Source organism: Martes martes, assembly GCF_963455335.1.
Source record: "Martes martes genome assembly, chromosome: 17".
Taxonomy (NCBI): Eukaryota; Metazoa; Chordata; class Mammalia; order Carnivora; family Mustelidae; genus Martes; species Martes martes.
This window is the reverse complement of record NC_137905.1, coordinates 58,916,410-58,933,189: the sequence shown is the minus strand read 5'-3', so window position 1 is coordinate 58,933,189 and position 16,780 is coordinate 58,916,410. Positions and strand designations below refer to the sequence as shown.

The 16,780-nt window shown below is 46.6% G+C and overlaps 1 protein-coding gene across 1 annotated transcript; it reads left to right on the top strand.

Moving 5' to 3' along the window:
- Positions 1–202: 202 nt before the first annotated feature.
- On the top strand, positions 203–15,680 carry LOC308358474 (zinc finger protein 586-like; the record flags this gene model as incomplete). Its single annotated transcript, XM_080828651.1, has 4 exons — positions 203–235; positions 2,838–2,964; positions 14,071–14,265; positions 15,625–15,680. 4 exons carry the CDS (start codon positions 203–205, stop codon positions 15,678–15,680), a joined length of 411 nt encoding a protein of 136 aa, XP_080684777.1.
- Between the last annotated feature and the right edge of the window lie 1,100 nt (positions 15,681–16,780).

Below are 16,780 nucleotides of genomic sequence, written 5' to 3'. Positions count from 1 at the left end.
CTTCCGGTCCTCCTCATCCTGGTCATTTCTGGTTCTCGTTGGTTCTTTCACCCGGTCCGAGGTTCGGGAGCCCCGGGGGCTGGGTCGTGGTGGCGCGACCAGAGGACGGGCGGGAGGAGGCGCGGTCCCCGCCGCACAGACTCGGGTCCGCTGCTCAGCGACGCCACAGGGGACAGCTGGTCCCCTCCGCCCACGGAGTCCGATGGCGGCGGCCGCGCCCAGGGACCCGGCTCAGGTAAGCGCTCGTCCCCCTGGCCCTCCCCCACCGACACTCCAAAGGCCCGAGCGCGGGGCGCCTCCTCACGGCCCTGCGGCCCAGGCCCGGGTGTCCGGGACAGGGAGGCGCCGGTGGGCGGGGGCGCGGGTGGGAGCGCCGGCGGGCTGCGTGCGGGAGCGGGCTCCGGGCTGAGGGGCCGCCGGGGCGGGGGCTGCAGGGGGCCTGAGGCGGGAGGATTCTGCCCTCAGGGGACGGAGAGCGTGAGGCGGAGACCCCTGGACTGGCGTGTCGCGGTCCGGTACCTTCGCTCCTAGGGCCCTGGAGGGTCGTGAGCAGAAGAGGGACGCAGCCTGTGTTAGGGTGTTAGCGGCTTTCCAGAGGCTGCGCGAGGGAGCACAGGCTGGAATGGGGGTGATGAAGACGAGGGAGCTCTGGGAGTGGAGTTCTTGTCGGAGGTCGCAGAGCTGGTGGGAGGAGCACTGAGGCACAGAGGTTGGTCCGTTAACAGGTCACTTGACTACAGAGGGTGCCCGGCTCACTCGGTTTACCTTACTCTTCCCACAGTTTTTGGAGGCTGAAAAGGCACTTGTGGCACCTACAGAAGGAGGGAGAGGGTCTCGCAGTCCCTCGCGTGCCCTGACACAACCCCTTTGGTGTATGGGATGGTGGTAACCTGAAACTCACATATTTTCCCAGCTGTTGGGTCTGGGACCTGCAAGAGACCCCAAGTTCAGGGTCCTGCATGCAAGCCAATGGTTACATGGAGGTGTTCTTGGTTTAGTCAGCCAGTGTAAACAGGTGTGGGAGGTTATCTCAGGAACAGATTCCAGTTTGTGTAAATGCTTGGAGGCCTGCGGGAGTTAGAAACAGGCTACAGCAGGTCTTCATTCTTTGTGTTACGAACAAAGAGCAGGAGATCAAGAATCAGGTCTGTAAGGTGGGCTGCCTGAGAACTTGGGCATCTGTTAGTGAAGTAGTGGGCAGTTTGGATAGGAGGAAAGAGTTGGTGATGCCCAGGTTTAACAAGCTCCATGTGGCTGCACAGTGGAGAACGGATTATGGGTTAAGGAGGGAGACAGGGAGCCCAGGAGGAGGCAGTTGGCTATAATCAATGGATAGGAGTGCTGGCTGTGGAGGTTGAAGAAAGGGTTGGACTTTTGTCCATTTTTTAAGAAGGGCCAAGTAGACTTTTGGATGTTGTAGTTGAGGGAGAGAAAGGAGGAGTCAGGGATGACCTCAGGGTTTTTGGTCTTAGCGGCTGAAGCTATGGAAGGTCCATCCACTGGGATGGGGAAGTTGGTGGTAGGTTAATTTCCACTGAGAATATCTTAAGGTTTTTGGCCCTGTTAAGAATCTGAGAAGTTTCAGAGAACTGAGTGAGAGCATCAGATGGTCTGCTGGACACATAGGTCTGGAATCTGGGGAGAGGTCCAGGATGGAGACATCCAAAAGTGATGGGTATTGATTGTGTGGACCAAGGTGGAGATTTGGATCACATATAGGAGGGGTTATGCAGGTTGTGGTGTCATGGTGATAATGCTACTAGTGGGTTAGAAAGAAGAGGGTGCACGCTGAGGGAGAAATTTGATAGTGGGAGCAGTATAGAAGAGAGAATGATCTGGCAGGCGGCCAAGACTTCCCTGGGATGAGTAGACATGACATGGCTACAGAGGCAGAGTAGTAATTGAATCAAGATGATAGTGAGGCCAGGCCTGCTGTTTACTCACTACTGTACAGATTCACCAGAATCTTGTGGTGAGCTTTTATGGCATCTGTGGTGTTTCAGTCTTGCCGGTGGACAAGGTCTGCGGAAACTTGTTCATTTGTGAGGGTCACTGTGCCTGGCTTAGAGACCAGTGGGGTTTTGACGTGCCTTTAATGAAGGTTCAGTGGAGACAGGAGGGTTATTGCTGCTGAGGGACAGCAAGGGAAGCGCAGAAGTATCAGAGGGTTGCATGTATCTGAAATTGACTTGTAGTTCTGGGTGACTAATACTGAAGCAAAGATCACAGGTCTTCCAAGCAGCACTTGGGGCTTTCTTTGTCAGTGGGATCCATCAAAGGACAGGGGCTATACGAGATCATGTTTGAAATTTTCAAACACTCTGGCTGCCATGTGCCCGGTGCGTGGGTGAGTCCAGGGACATCCCTGTGGTGTGGGGCACAGAGATGGCAGCGCTGTGGGAAAGCATTGAGAGATCCAAAGATGTGAGAGAGGTTTGATCTTCGGAATGATGTGCACATTGAGAATAAGCATGAGCTGAGTGCCCTGGTGCCCTGGTACGGGAAACCTCAGGGTAAAGCACGAACCCATGTGGTTAGCTCTTGTGTGTACAATCTGTGAGATGTAGGGGAGTTGCTTGGCAGAAGTGATGGGGCCCTGCAGCCCAGCCCAGAGCTTACATGACACTTATCCGTCCCCCTGCCTGTTGTCGCTGAGGGCTGCGCGTAAGTGATGAACGGGATCATGAGGAGAGAACAGCTCTCAGTCGCTCTAAGGCCTGGTACCTGCTCTGGGGTGGGGCGCTCCAGAGGAGGAGAAATGTGGGGTAGACGTAGAGGAGATGGAGTGTGAGTTCTCAAGAGAATGTTCATGGTTTTATCCATCCCATTCTTGACAGGGTGGCCTGACCTTTGAGGATGTTGCCGTGTACTTCTCCCAGGAGGAATGGCGTCTCCTTAATGAGGCTCAGAGACGGCTGTACCGCGATGTGATGCTGGAGAACTTTACACTTCTGTCCTCACTGGGTAAGGCCCTCCCCCCCACCCAGCGATGTGAACTGGGTTTTGCATTACCCCCTGCCCCTCTTTTCCCAGGGGGTGCTCTGTCCTTTCCAGCATGTGGACCATAGGTACCGCTTGCTTCAGCAGTCTCTTGGATAGTCACGGTCATTGCTGGGGCTGTGTTCTCGCAGCCCCCTCTGCTCTCCCCGCGGGCCCAGTGCTGTCTGCGCTGACCCCTCACAGGAGGAATTGGAGTTCAGTAGACTTGCAGTGAGACTAGTGGATGGCGTCTTGTTTGTCCTCTCCCTGGCCAGGTCATCTCTCTAGGTCTGTGTTACTTTTGTGTCCCTGGTTTTGTTTCCTTTTTTTATCTGACAGTTCATTGTGCTTCCTTATGCTGGGAATTACAGGTATTATCATGGTATTTACCCACCTGGACCATGGACTGTATTTTTAAGGCTGTCTTGTACTGTTTCTGCTTACAGTGTTCAGATTTCTTTCCTTTTTTTTAAACAGCTTTATTGAGGCATAACTGACAAGTAATATTGTGTATATTTATATTTAAAGTAGATAGTGCTATGACTTGATATTCATATACATTATGACATGATTACTCCAAACAGCTTAATTAACGTATCTGTCACTGTGTGTATTTACCTTTTTGGGGTGTATAAGAATACTTAAGATCTGTTCTCTTAGCAAATTCAAGTATGCAGCTCAGCATTATTATTAACTGTACTCACCATGCTGTACATTAGGTTCACAGAGCTGCATCAGTTTGTAGCTGACAGTAGCTCCCTGTTTCCTGTGGCCCCCAGCCCCTAGCATTCTATTCTTTGTTTCTATGGGTTGAACTGTGTGGTAGTTTTTTTTTTTTAACTACAAAACAAAAATATTTTAATTCTTTCGTTCTTTCTTTCTTTTTAAGATTTTATTTATTTGACAGAGAGGGAATACAAGCAGGGGGAGAGGGAGAAGCAGGCTTCCTGCTGAGCAGGGAGCCTGATGGGCAGCTCGATCCCAGGACCAGGATCCTGGGATCATGACCTGAGCCGAAGGCAGACGCTTAATGACTGAGCTACCCAGTGCCCATTTAATACCTTTAAACCCAGGGGCACCTGGGTGGCTCAGTGGGTTGGGGCCTCTGCCTTCGGCTCAGGTCATGATCTCAGGGTCCTGGTATTGAGCCCTGTGTCGGGCTCTCTGCTCAGCGGGAAGCCTGCTTCATCCTCTCTCTCTGGCTGCCTCTCTGCCTACTTGTGATCTCTGTCTGTCAAATAAATAAATAAAATCTTTATATTAAAAAAAAAAACCTTTAAATCCAAATTTTTCTTTCAAGTCATTCATAAAAAAGATTCTCAAGTCAGAATTAACACCTCAGTTAGTCAAGCATCAGGAAGCAACATTATAGGTGTTTAGTATACAAAGGGACATCTGTTCCCCAGTCACTTCCTTCTCATGTCTGTTTCCAGAATCGTACAGACTCTCACTTCTCTCCACTCCTCATGCCACCGTTTCTTCAGATCATGAAGACTGAATTTGTTGAACACCGGAAATCTTTTGATTGGACATCCTGTAAACCGTGACACGTGGTTGTTGACCGTCTGCAGTTACTAGGCCAGCTGGTAACTGGTTAGGAGGTGCCTCCTCTGGCAGTTCTTCACTTAGTCCGTCTGTAGCTGTGACTCGGCCACCAATTCCTTTTTCTCCGTTCATAGCCTCTCTGGATTTCTTTTTTTTTTTTTTTTTTTTTTTAAGATTTTTATTTTATTTTTATTTATTTGACAGATCACAAGTAGCAGAGAAGCAGGCAGAGAGAGGAAGGGAAGCAGGCTCCCTGCTGAGCAGAGAGCCCGACACAGGGCTCAATCCCAGGATCCTGGGATCATGACCCGAGTCGAAGGCAGAGGCTTAACCCACTGAGCCCCCCAGGCACCACAGCCTCTCTGAATTTCTGAAGGTATAATTTTAGAGGTTCAATAACTGTCACAGCCTGAGGTCAGCATGGCAAAGAGAATATCTTCTCCCTTGATTGTCTTCCATTTCTCTTCATGACATCTTTCACTTGCTTCAGATGTTATAAAGCTGATGAACTCACTTAGTCATTCTTTTTTTTTAAATTTTTCAATTTATTTTTTTTTTTTGGTTTTTAAGATTTTTATTTATTTGACAGAGAGAGACACAGCAAGAAAGGGAACACAAGCAGGGGGAGTGGGAGCGGGAGAAGCAGGCTTCTACAGAGCAGGGAGCCTGATTTGGGGCTCGACCCCAGGACCCTGGGATCATGACCCAAGTCAAAGGCAGAAGCCCAACCGACTAAGCCACTCAGGTGCCCCCCCCTTTCTTTAAAGATTTATTTATTTATTTACTTGACAGATCGCAAGTAGGCAGAGAGGCAGGCAGGGCCGGGGGTGGGGGGGAAGCAGGCTCCCCACTGAGCAGAGAGCCCTATGTAGGGCTCAATCCCAGAACCCTGGGATCATGACCCGAGCCGAAGGCGGAGGCTTTAACCCACTGAGCTACCCAGGCGCCCCTGGAATTTTAAATAAATAAATAAAGGAGGCAGGCCCACCACCATACAGTGATCTCTGTCAAATAAATAAATAAAATCTTTAAAAATGATGATAAATTAAAAAATAAAATAAAATAAAATTCCACATAAAAGTGACACCATATAGTATTTGTCTTGCTCTGACTTATTTCACTGTGAGTTTTGTCTTCCATGTTTATCCATGTCAATTTATGGATATGGATTCCCTTTTCTTATGGCTGAATAATATATAGTGTATATATATCAGGCTTTATCTATCATTCATCCGTAGAAAGATATTTTCCATAGAAAGCTACATAGGAAGGTTGTTTTCGTACCTCGGCTGTTGTGAATAATGCTGCAGTGAACACAGGGCTGCAGGTGTCTCTGGGAGATACGGATTTCATCGTCTTTGGACGTGTGCAGAGAAGAGGGATTATTGAACCATATCATAGTTTGTTTTTCAGTTTTTTAAGATTTTTTAAATTATTTTTAAGTAATCTTTATGCTCTGCGTGGGGCTCAAACTCACAATCCAGGCATAAAGAGTCACAAGCTCTTGGGACTGAGCCAGTCAGACACCAGACACCCCTATTTTTAATTTTTTAGAGATCTTCTATTCTGTACCAGTGTCTGTACAAGTGCATCTTACCAGCTGTATGTAAGGGTCTTCTTCTCTTCACATTCCTCACCAACACTTGTTACCACTTGCTTTTTGATAATAGCCATTCTAAGTGGTGTGAGGTGATACTGTGATTCAGATTTGCAATTTTCTGTTACTAGTGATGTTGAGCATCTTTTCGTGTATATGTTGGCCATTTGTGTGTCTTTGGTTAAATGTTTATTGAGGTCCTTTCCCTATTTTTTTTTTTAAGATTTTATTTATTTATTTGACAGACAGAGATCACAAGTAGGCAGAGAGGCAGGCAGAGCGAGAGGAGGAAGCAGGCTCCCTGCTGAGCGGAGAGCCCGATGCGGGGCTCGATCCCAGGACCCTGAGATCATGACCCGAGCTGAAGGCAGAGGCTTTAACCCACTGAGCCACCCAGGCGCCCCAGTCCTTTCCCTAATTTTAATTGGATTATTTGGTTTTGTTGTTGTTGTTGTTGTTGTTACTGAGGATTTTTTAAGATTTTATTTATTTGGGGGCACCTGGGTGGCTCAGTCGTTAGGCATCTGCCTTCGGCTCAGGTCAGAATCCCACAGTCCTGAGATCAAGTATCACATCGGGCTCCCTGCTCAGCCGGAAGCCTGCTTCTCCCTATCCTGCTCCCCCTGTTTGTGTTCTCTCTCTCGCTGTGTCTCTCTCTGTCAAATAAATAAATAAAATCTTTAAAAAAAAAAAAGATTTTATTTATTTGGCAGAGAGAGAAAACACAACCCGGGCGGAGGGGCAGAGGGAGAAGCTCCTGCTCAGCAGGAGCCTGACCTGGGGGTCATTCCCAGGAGTCTGGGATCAGGATCTGAGGCAAAGGCACTTAACCAACTGAGCCACCTAAGTGCGCCTGTGGTTGTTTTTATGAATTCTGTATCTACTCTGGATGTTAACCTCTTGTCAGATCTTTTGCAGATACTTTCTCCTGTTCCTTAGGTTGCCTTTTCATTTTGTTGTCTCCTTTGCCATACAGAAAGTTTTGATTTGATACAGCTCCACTTGTTTGTTTTTGCTTTTGTTGCCTTTGCTTTTGGTGTGGTATCCAGAAAATCATTGGCAACACCAACATCAAGGAGCTTTTTTCCCTAAATTTCTTCTACAAGTTTTATAATTTCAGGGGTGCCTGGGTGGCTCCGTTGGTTAGGTGTCTGACTTGGTTTCAGCTCAGGTCGTGCTCTTTCGGGTCGTGGGGTTGAGCCCCGTGTTGGGCTCCCTGTTCGGCGTGGAGTCTGAATTTTCTTTCCTTCTGCCCCTCCCCCCACCGACTTGAGCATGTGTGCGCCCTTGGCGCTCTCTCAGATGAGGAAAGAAATCTTTAAAAAATAAAACTTTTATAATTTTCGGTCTTATGTTTAAGTTCTTACTCCAATTCAGTTTTTGTGGCTGGTGTGAGATGAGGGTCCGGTTTCCTTTTTCCTCGGTGACGGCTCTGGGGCCCGCCCAGGCTGCTCGGAGCGCGGGAGGCTCAGCTGTTTCGTCGGGTCTGGAGCCTGGACCCCGGGGGGTTCCAGTTCGGTAGATGGCACGCGAGCTCAGCCGCCGCCGTCCTCCCGGGGCCAGTGGCCGCCGCCAGACACGGCCCTTCCTCGCGGGCTGGTCGCTGCTGCGCTTCGCCGCTTGGGCCGCGGGGCTCTCGCTGTGGGACCCGCCGGCCTCGCTCAGCCGGGCCTTGGGGGTCTGCCGGAGCGGCGATTCTGAAAGCAAAACTGCATCATACTTCTTTGCCAGCTTCTTTTCTTTTTCCCCGTGTTCCAAGACTCTCTGCCAGCTTCTTGACTAATTTTTTTATTCTTGTTGAGTTTCTTCAGCGCCTCAGTGTCTATGTGGAGAATATCCACAGCCTTGGCCTCACTGCAGTGGGGCTGGACCCCCGAAGTACGTGCGGGAAACTTGGGGCGGCGAGAGGGTGTGAGCCCCGAACGGCCACACTCCCCGGCAGCTAGTCTGGCCTCTCGTGCTGGCTGGTGGGCTTGGCCGGGTTTTCCCCACACCTTCCCTCTTATTTTAAGACCCAGGCTGGGGGCGCCTGGGTGGCTCAGTGGGTTAAGGCCTCTGCCTTCGGCTCGGGTCATGATCTCGGGGTCCTGGGATCGAGCCCCACATCGGGCTCTCTGCTTGGCGGGGAGCCTGCTTCCCTTCCTCTCTCTCTGCCTGCCTCTCTGCCTCCTTGTGATCTCTGTCTGTAAAAAATAAATAAACAAAATTTAAAAAAAAAAAAAGACCCAGGGTGGAGGTCCTCTTTTTTTCTTTTTCCACGTGGATATCCAGTTTTCCCATCACCATTTATTGAAGACACTGTCCTTTCTTCATTGTCTGTTTTTGGTGTCCTAGTCAAAGATCCGTAGACTGTGTGTGCGTGGGTTTACTTCTCGGCTCTCTATTCTCTTCCATTGGTCTGTTTTTATGCTAGTACCGTACTGTTTTGATTATTATAGCCTTGGAGTATTTTGAAATCAAGAAGTGTGATGTCTCCAGCTTTGTTCTTCTTTTTCAAAATTGCTTTGGCTATTTGGGTCCAAATACAAATTTGGGTCCCTACAAATTTTCGGAGTGTTTTTTCTATTTCTATGAAAAATGTCAGTGGAATTTTGTTGCAGATATCAAAAGCAAGAACAAGATATTCAAGAATGTTGGATATCTTTCTCTCTGTCTTCAGTTTCTTTCATCAGTTTCTTCTAATTTTTAGGATATAGATCTTTCACCTTCTAGGTCAAATTTCTTTGAGTATTTTATTCTTTTTATTTTTTTTTAAAGATTTTATTTATTTATTTGACACACAGAGAAAAGATCACAAGCAGGTGGGGTGGGGGGAAGCAGGCTCCCCGCCGAGCAGAGAGCCCCACGTGGGACTCAATCCCAGGACCCTGAGATCGTGACCCGAGCTAAAGGCAGAGGCTTAACCCACTGAGCCACCCAGGCGCCCTATTTTCTTCTTTTTGATGCTATTTTAAGTGGGATTGTTTTCTCAATTTTTTTTCAGATGCTTTATTACTAGTGTATGTAAATGCAGCTTAGTTTTATACTGATTTTTTTTTATCTTGCAACTTTACTGAATTCATTTATTTCATAGTGTTTTGGGGGAGTCTTTTTTTTAAAAGATGGAATGTTGCTTGATAGTTTTGGGTTTTTTTAAGATTTTGTTTATTTGTCAGGAAGAGACCATAAGCAGGGAGAATGGCAGGCAGAAGGAGAAGCAGGCTCCCTGCTGAGCAAGGAGTCCAGTGTGGGACTTGATCCCAGGATCCAGGGATCATGACTCCAGCTGAAGGCAGACACTTAACCGACTGAGCCTTGCAGGTGTCCGAGTGTTTTGGTGGATTCTTTATAGTTTTCTATATGTAAGATTATGTCACCTGCAAACAGATAACTTTACTTCTTCCATTCTGATTTGGATGCTTTTTATTTATTTTTTTTCCTTAATTACTCAGGGCTAGGATTACCACTGCTGTTATGTTGAATAGAAGTGGAGCAAGCGAGCACCTTGTCTTGTTCCTGACAAGGAACAGAGACAAGGACAGAGGCCGGGGGAGGGGAAGAGGGAAGCTTTGAGCTTTTGATCGTTGAATATATTAGCTGTGGGCCTGTCAGATATACTGAGATTTGTTGCTTATATATCGAATTTTTTGGTGATTTTTTTTATCATGAAAGCATATTGAATTTTGCTAGATGCTTTTTCTGCATCTATTGATATGTCCATACGATTTTTACCCTTTGAACTGTTACTCAGTTATGGTGGTGTGTCATGTATATCAATTTACACATGTTGAACTATCCTTGCATCTCAGGGATAAATCCTGATTGATTGTATTGTATGATGCTTGTAATGTGCTTTTGGATTTGGTTTGCAAGGATTTTTGCTTTTAGGAATCTTGCGTTTCTATTCATCAAGGATATTGGTCTGTAATTTTCTTCTCTTGCATTGTCCTTAAATGCCTTTGACATCAGGGTAATGCTGGCCTTGCAAATGACTGTGGAAGTGTTCCCCCTTCAGTTGTTTGGAAGACTTCAAGAAGGATGGTGGGGATACCTGGGCAGCTCTCTCGGTCTGTGAGCATCTGACTATTGATTTCAGCTCAGGTCGTGATCTCAGGGTTGTGAGATGGAGCTTGGCAGTGGGCTTCATGCTCAGTGAAGGTTCTGCTTGAGATTCTCTCTTTCCCTCCCTCCGCCCTTCCCTCTGCTCGTGCTCTGTCTCTATCTCTCTAAAATAAATAGATCTTTGGGGCACCTGGGAGGCTCAGTCATTAGGCATCTGCCTTCTGCTCGGGTTGTGATCCCAGGGTTCTGGGATCCAGCCCCACGTCGGGCTCCCTGCTCAGGAGGAACTCCGCTTCTCCCTCTCCCACTCCCCTTGTTTGTGTTCCCTCTCTCGCTGTGTCTCCCTCTCTCAAATAAATGGATAAAATATTTAAATAAATAAGTAAAATAGACCTTTGGGGGAAAAAAGATAGTGTTAATTCTCTAACTATGTAGTGGAACTCCCTGTGATTCTATCTGGTCCTGGGCTTTTCTTTGTGGAACATTTTCTCCTTGCCAGTTATGAGTCTGTTCACATTTTCTATTTCTTCATTATTCAGTATTGTCAGGTTGTACCTTCCTTCCTTCTTTCCTTTCTTTTTTTGGTTTCGTAGTTTGTATGTTTCTGTGAATTTATCCATGTCTTCTGGGTTATCCAATTTGTTGGCATATAATTGTTCATTGTAGTCTTTTGATAGATTGTATTCCTGCGGTATCGGTTATGATGTTTCCTCTTTCCTTTCCGATTTTATTTGAGTCTTTCTTTTTTCTTAGTCTAATTAAACATTTGTCAATTTGTTTATCTTCTCAAAAACCCAACTCTTAGTTTCATGGGTCTTTTTCTGTTGTTTTTTAATGTCTATTTCATTTATTTCTTCTTTGGTCTTTGTTATTTGCTTCTTTCTGCTTTGACCTTGCTTTGTTCTTTTTCTCATAGGTTGAAGTATTAAGTTGCTTATTTAAAATTTTTCTTTTTTCTTGGGGCACCTGGGTGGCTCAGTGGGTTAAAGCCTCTGCCTTCGGCTCAGGTCATGATTCCGGGGTCCTGGGATCGAGCCCCACATCGGGCTCTCTGCTTGGCAGTGAGCCTGCTTCCCTCTCTCTCTCTGCCTGCCTCTCTGCCTATCTCTGTCTGTGAAATAAATAAATAAAATCTTTAAAATAAATAAAAATAAAATTTTTCTTTTTTCTTTTTTTTTTAATTTAAAAAAATTAAAAAAAATTTTTTATTTATTTGACAGAGATCACAAGTAGGCAGAGAGGCAGGCAGAGAGAGAGGGGAAGCAGGCTCCCTACTGAGCAGAGAGCCTGATATGCAGGGCTCCATCCCAGGACCCTGGGATCATGACCTGAGCCGAAGGCAGAGGCTTTAACCTACTGAGCCACCCAGGCACCCCAAAATTTTTCTTTTTTCTTAATGTAGATATTTATTGGTATAAACTTCCCCCTTATAACTGATTTTCTTGCATCTGTAAGGTTTAATGTGTTAGGTTTCTATTTTCATTTGCATACATAGATTTTTTTATTTCTTCTTTGATCCATTGTTTGTTTGGGAGAATGTTGTTTAAATTCCACATATTTGTGATATTTTCCAGCTTAACTTCTGTTAATGATTTCTAGTTTTGTGCCATGTAGTTGGAAAAGATACTTGATATGATTTTAGTCTTCTTAAATGTTAAGAATTGTTTCATGGGGTGCCTGGGTGGCTCAGTCGGTTAAGCGTCTGCCTTCAGCTCAGGTCATGATCCCAGGGTCTTGGGATCCAGCCTCTCATTGGGCTCCCTGCTTGCTGGGAACCTGCTCCTCCCTCTGCCCCTCCCCCTGGCTGTGCTTGCTTTCTCTTTCAAATAAATAAATACAATCTTAGTTTATCTGAGAGAGGGAGAGAGATCATGAACAGTGGGGAAGGACAGCGGGAGAAGCAGACTCCCCACTTAGCAGGGAGCCCGATGTGTGGGACTCGATTTCAGGACCCCGGGATCATGACCTGAGCTGAAGGCAGACACTTACCTGACTGAGCCACCCAGGTGCCCCAAATAAATAAATAAAATCTTTAAAAAAAAAAAAAAAAAAAGAGTGTGCCTGGATGGGTCAGTCAGTTAAACATCTGCCTTTGGCTTGGGTCATGACATGGACCCATGTTGGGCTCCTGGCTGAGCAGGGAGTTTGCTTCTCCCTCTCACCCTTCCCCCTCTCATGCTCTCACTCTCTCTCAAATAAATGGATAGAATCTTTAAAAAAAAAAAAAAATTCATGACCTAACATATGAGAGAGTTCTCGAGAATGTTCCAGGCATACTTGAGAAGAATGTATTCTGTTGCAATTGAAGGACATCTTCTGTTATATCTGTTAAGTGCATTTGGTGTAAGTGCAGTTCAGCTCTAACATTTCCTTATTGATTTTCTGTCTGGATAATCTGTCCATTGTTGATAACAGGTTATTGAAGTCCTCTACTGTTACTGCATCGCTCTCTATTTGTTATTTGCTTAATATATTTAGGTGCTTGGATATTGGGTACGTATTATATCCTTTTGATGCACTGATTTCTTTATCATTGTGTAGAGATATTTTTTTGTCTGATAATTTTTGACTTTAAAGTCTAATTTGACATAAGAATAGTTATCTGCTCATTTTTGCTTTTCATTTCTCTATTTGTAATTGGATTGCTCTCTTCCAATAAAATAAAATGTACGTCACAAGTGTTTCTTTGTGTTCAGGTTGCTCCTGTCGAGCAGAGGCCGTGGAGGCACCCTTTGAACAGAGCATTTCTGTAGGTGTGTCACAGGCCAGGACTCCGAAGGAACCTCGGTCTTCCCAGAAGACCCACCCCTGTGAGATGTGTTCTTCGGTCTTGAGAGAGATTTTCCACTTGGTTGGGCACCAGGGAAAACAGAACAACCAGAAGCTCTTCAAGCATGGGGCACATGTGAAACAGATTTATCCTAGTGCAAACCTTCAACAGCATGAGAAGCAAGCCATGGGAGAAAAACCCGTCAGAAGCAGCGTGGACAGGGCTTCATTGGTGAAGAGCAGCAATTTCCATGATTCAGGAAAGCCCTTAACGTGCGAGGAGGTTGAGAAGGACTTCCTGGCCACCTCAGAGCATCAGCAGCAACAGACCACTCATACTGGGGAGAATAAAATCACTGAGCGTGGGGTGACTTCTCAGAGCATGAAAAGTCATCGCACCTGGGAAGAATGCAAGAAAGCCGTTGGTCCCAAACACACACTTGTTCAGGACCAGGGTGTCCACACTGGAAGACAGTGTCTCGTGTGTCCTGAATGTGGAAAAACATTCAGGTACAAATCCTCACTTATAATTCATCAGAGAGTCCACACTTCTGACAGGCTTCATGTGTGTCGTGACTGTGGAAAATCCTTTAGGGGAAGCTCAACCCTCAGTCAGCATCGAAGAATTCATGCTGGGCCAAGGCAGTGCAAATGTAGCAAATGTGGGAAATCCTTTAGCCAAAAATTTGTCCTCGTTCATCCTCAGAGAAGTCAAACTGATGAAAATTGTTACGTGTGCCGGGTATGTGCTCAGACTTTTAGCCAGAGCTCCGTCCTTACTCAACAACGTACAGTTCATACTGGAGAAGTGAGTTATGAGTGCACCGAATGTGGGAAATCTTTTAGACGAAAATCTGATCTCATTGAACACTGGAGAGTACACACAGGAGAAAGGCCTTATGAATGTAGTGAATGTGGAAAATCTTTTACTTCCAGCTCTGCACTCCGTTATCATCAGAGAATTCACACTGGAGAAAAACCTTACAAATGCAGTGAATGTGGGAAGTCTTTTACCTCTAGCTCTGGCCTCCGTTATCATCAGAGAATTCACACAGGAGAAAGACCATATGAGTGTAATGATTGTGGGAAATCTTTTACCCAAATAAATCACCTCATTATACACCGAAGAGTTCACACAGGAGAAAGGCCTTATGAATGCAGTGAATGTGGGAAATCTTTTAGCCACAAATCTTACCTCTCTCAGCACCAGAGAGTTCACACGGGAGAAAGGCCTTATGAATGCAGTGAATGTGGAAAATCTTTTACCTCCGGCTCTGCCCTCTGTTATCATCAGAGAGTTCACACTGGAGAAAAACCTTATGAGTGCAGCGAATGTGGGAAATCTTTTACCAATGGACCAATACTAATTCGACACCGTAGAGTTCACACAGGAGAAAGGCCTTATGAGTGCAGTGAATGTGGGAAATCCTTTACCCAAAGAAATCACCTCAATATACACCAGAGAGTGCACACAGGAGAAAGGCCTTATGAGTGCAATGAGTGTGGAAAATCCTTTACATCTGGCTCTGCCCTCCGTTATCATCAGAAAGTGCACATTGGAGAAAGGCCTTACGAGTGCAGAGAATGTGAGAAGTCTTTTACCTCTACCTCTGCCCTCCGTTGTCATCAGAGAGTTCACACAGGAGAAAGGCCGTTTGACTGCAGTGAATGTGGGAAATCTTTTAGGGATAGTTCCCAGCTGAATCAACACCAGAGAGTTCACACTGGAGAAAAGCCTTATGAATGTAGTGATTGTGGGAGATCCTTTAGTCAGAACTCATACCTCTCTAAACACCGGAGAGTTCACACTGGAGAAAGGCCTTATGAGTGCAGTGAGTGTGGGAAATCTTTTACTTCTGTCTCTGCCCTCGGTTATCATCAGAGAGTTCACACTGGAGAAAGGCCTTATGAGTGTAGTGAATGTGGGAAATCTTTTACCAATAGCTCCATACTGATTCGACATCGCAGAGTTCACACAGGCGAAAGGCCGCATGAGTGCAGTGAATGTGGGAAATCCTTCACCCAAAGAATTCACCTCATTATTCACCGGAGAGTTCACACAGGAGAAAGGCCTTTTGAGTGCAGTGAGTGTGGGAAATCTTTTACCTCTCGTTCCACCCTACATTATCATCAGAGAGTTCACACAGGAGAGAGGCCTTACGACTGCAGTGAATGTGGGAAATCTTTTAGCCGAAAATCTAATCTTTCTCAGCATCGGAGAGTTCACACCGGCGAAAGGGCTTAGATGGGTAGGAAATGTAGTTTCCTTGTTCAGTGTAATGATACTAGAGGAAACCCTCTGAGGCACCATTTGTCTGAATTCGGTCTTCTACATCCAAGTGCCAGTAGTAGAGAGATTTCCCTTAAGTTTCAGTTACGTGGAAGCACGTGTGCCTATGTTGCATTTTCTAAACTGCCCAGGGCTCTTCCCAGAATTATGTCGCTGCCAGACTGTGGCCAAAGCTATGTACTTCTACCACCTGGCAAGTCTTCACAGCGTGCGTCCGTCGTCACCCCGCTGTGCTCGGGGAAGCTGACCCCTGTTCTCATTTGTTGGAGGAAATTAGGAGTAACCTGAGTCCTTAGGGGGACCCGCATTGACTTTTTTCTGACTAACTGGCGTGGACCCGACCCGTGTAGTCCTAGAGAACATCGTACGAGTGTGGCTGACAGAAAAAGACCACCGTTTGCAGGGACCTGGTCTCTCGAGGCCTTTGTGATTCGCTTTTCCAGCTTCCGCGTCACTTGAGCCCGGACCGCCGGCCCCGCTTGCTTTGGCTGGTGCAGCACCCGCCCTTGCTGCTCGAGTCCTCTTTGATCGTGGCTGTGCCGCTTGCCATGTCTAGTGGTTTATAAACATTCTGAAGTCTGCAAGCATGAAGGGCTGGACGACTTTCGTTGGGGTGGGTCTCACACTCTCTGTGCCTCAAGGGGACAGTAACAGTGGCAGAAATAGCTTACCGGTTTTTGCCAAATTTGTACTGCCCCTGGCCGCCTAGGAAAGCCTGCGGGGTTTTCTGGTCCTCGTTTGAGACACGGTGCTGTGAGTTTGGGGAGTCTCAGAGGTCCCCCCGAGGAGGATGAGGTGTGAGAACCTCACGTGCATCTGGGAGCAGCATGAGTTTTTTCCCTTGTTCACAGAGGATATCACGGGGGATGTCAGCACTGTCGCGGGGCACCTCTTCCCCAGGTCCTGCAAAGAGCCATGTGCCCTGACGTCCAGGTTTCTGTAGGTGATGGTCATTGGTTGTATGGCTGTAAGGTTGAGGGGAAACTCAACTGCTGCAGAAACATTGGCTTCACAGGGAGGGGAGGAGGCCACAGCCGACCAGATGGAGTGTGCCTCCTCTAAAAGCGTGCCCGCAAACACATCTGCGCCAGGAACCGCAGAGCTGGTGTGCGCGCCAGTCCGTGGACCTCCAGGTGTAGTTACCGTGTGTAGCTTCTGTCATGGTCATTGGAAGTAATGGAAAGGTTCTTTGGATTCCTATAACCTCTCAGCGATGTTCACCTCAAGACCATGGCTGCATAGGCAGAAAACAGATCGCGAAAAGGGGGATCTGTAGTCCGGGGATGTGGCTTTTGTGACCCAGCCAACAGTCCTTTAGACCCTGGTGGAAAGCCCTTTGTTGGTCACTACGTTTGCTTTCACTGAGCAAAACTGGCCTCCACGGGCAAGAATGTGCAGTGAATGTAGGGTTGCAAAACCTGTTTTCCAAAAAGAGTTGGACACAGATTTTTTATTTTGAATCATTTTTGAAAAGCTTTATTAAGGTATAATTTACATGTAATAAGCTGTATATACTGGAAATGTAAGTTTTGACATACTTACGAACCTGGAACATCACA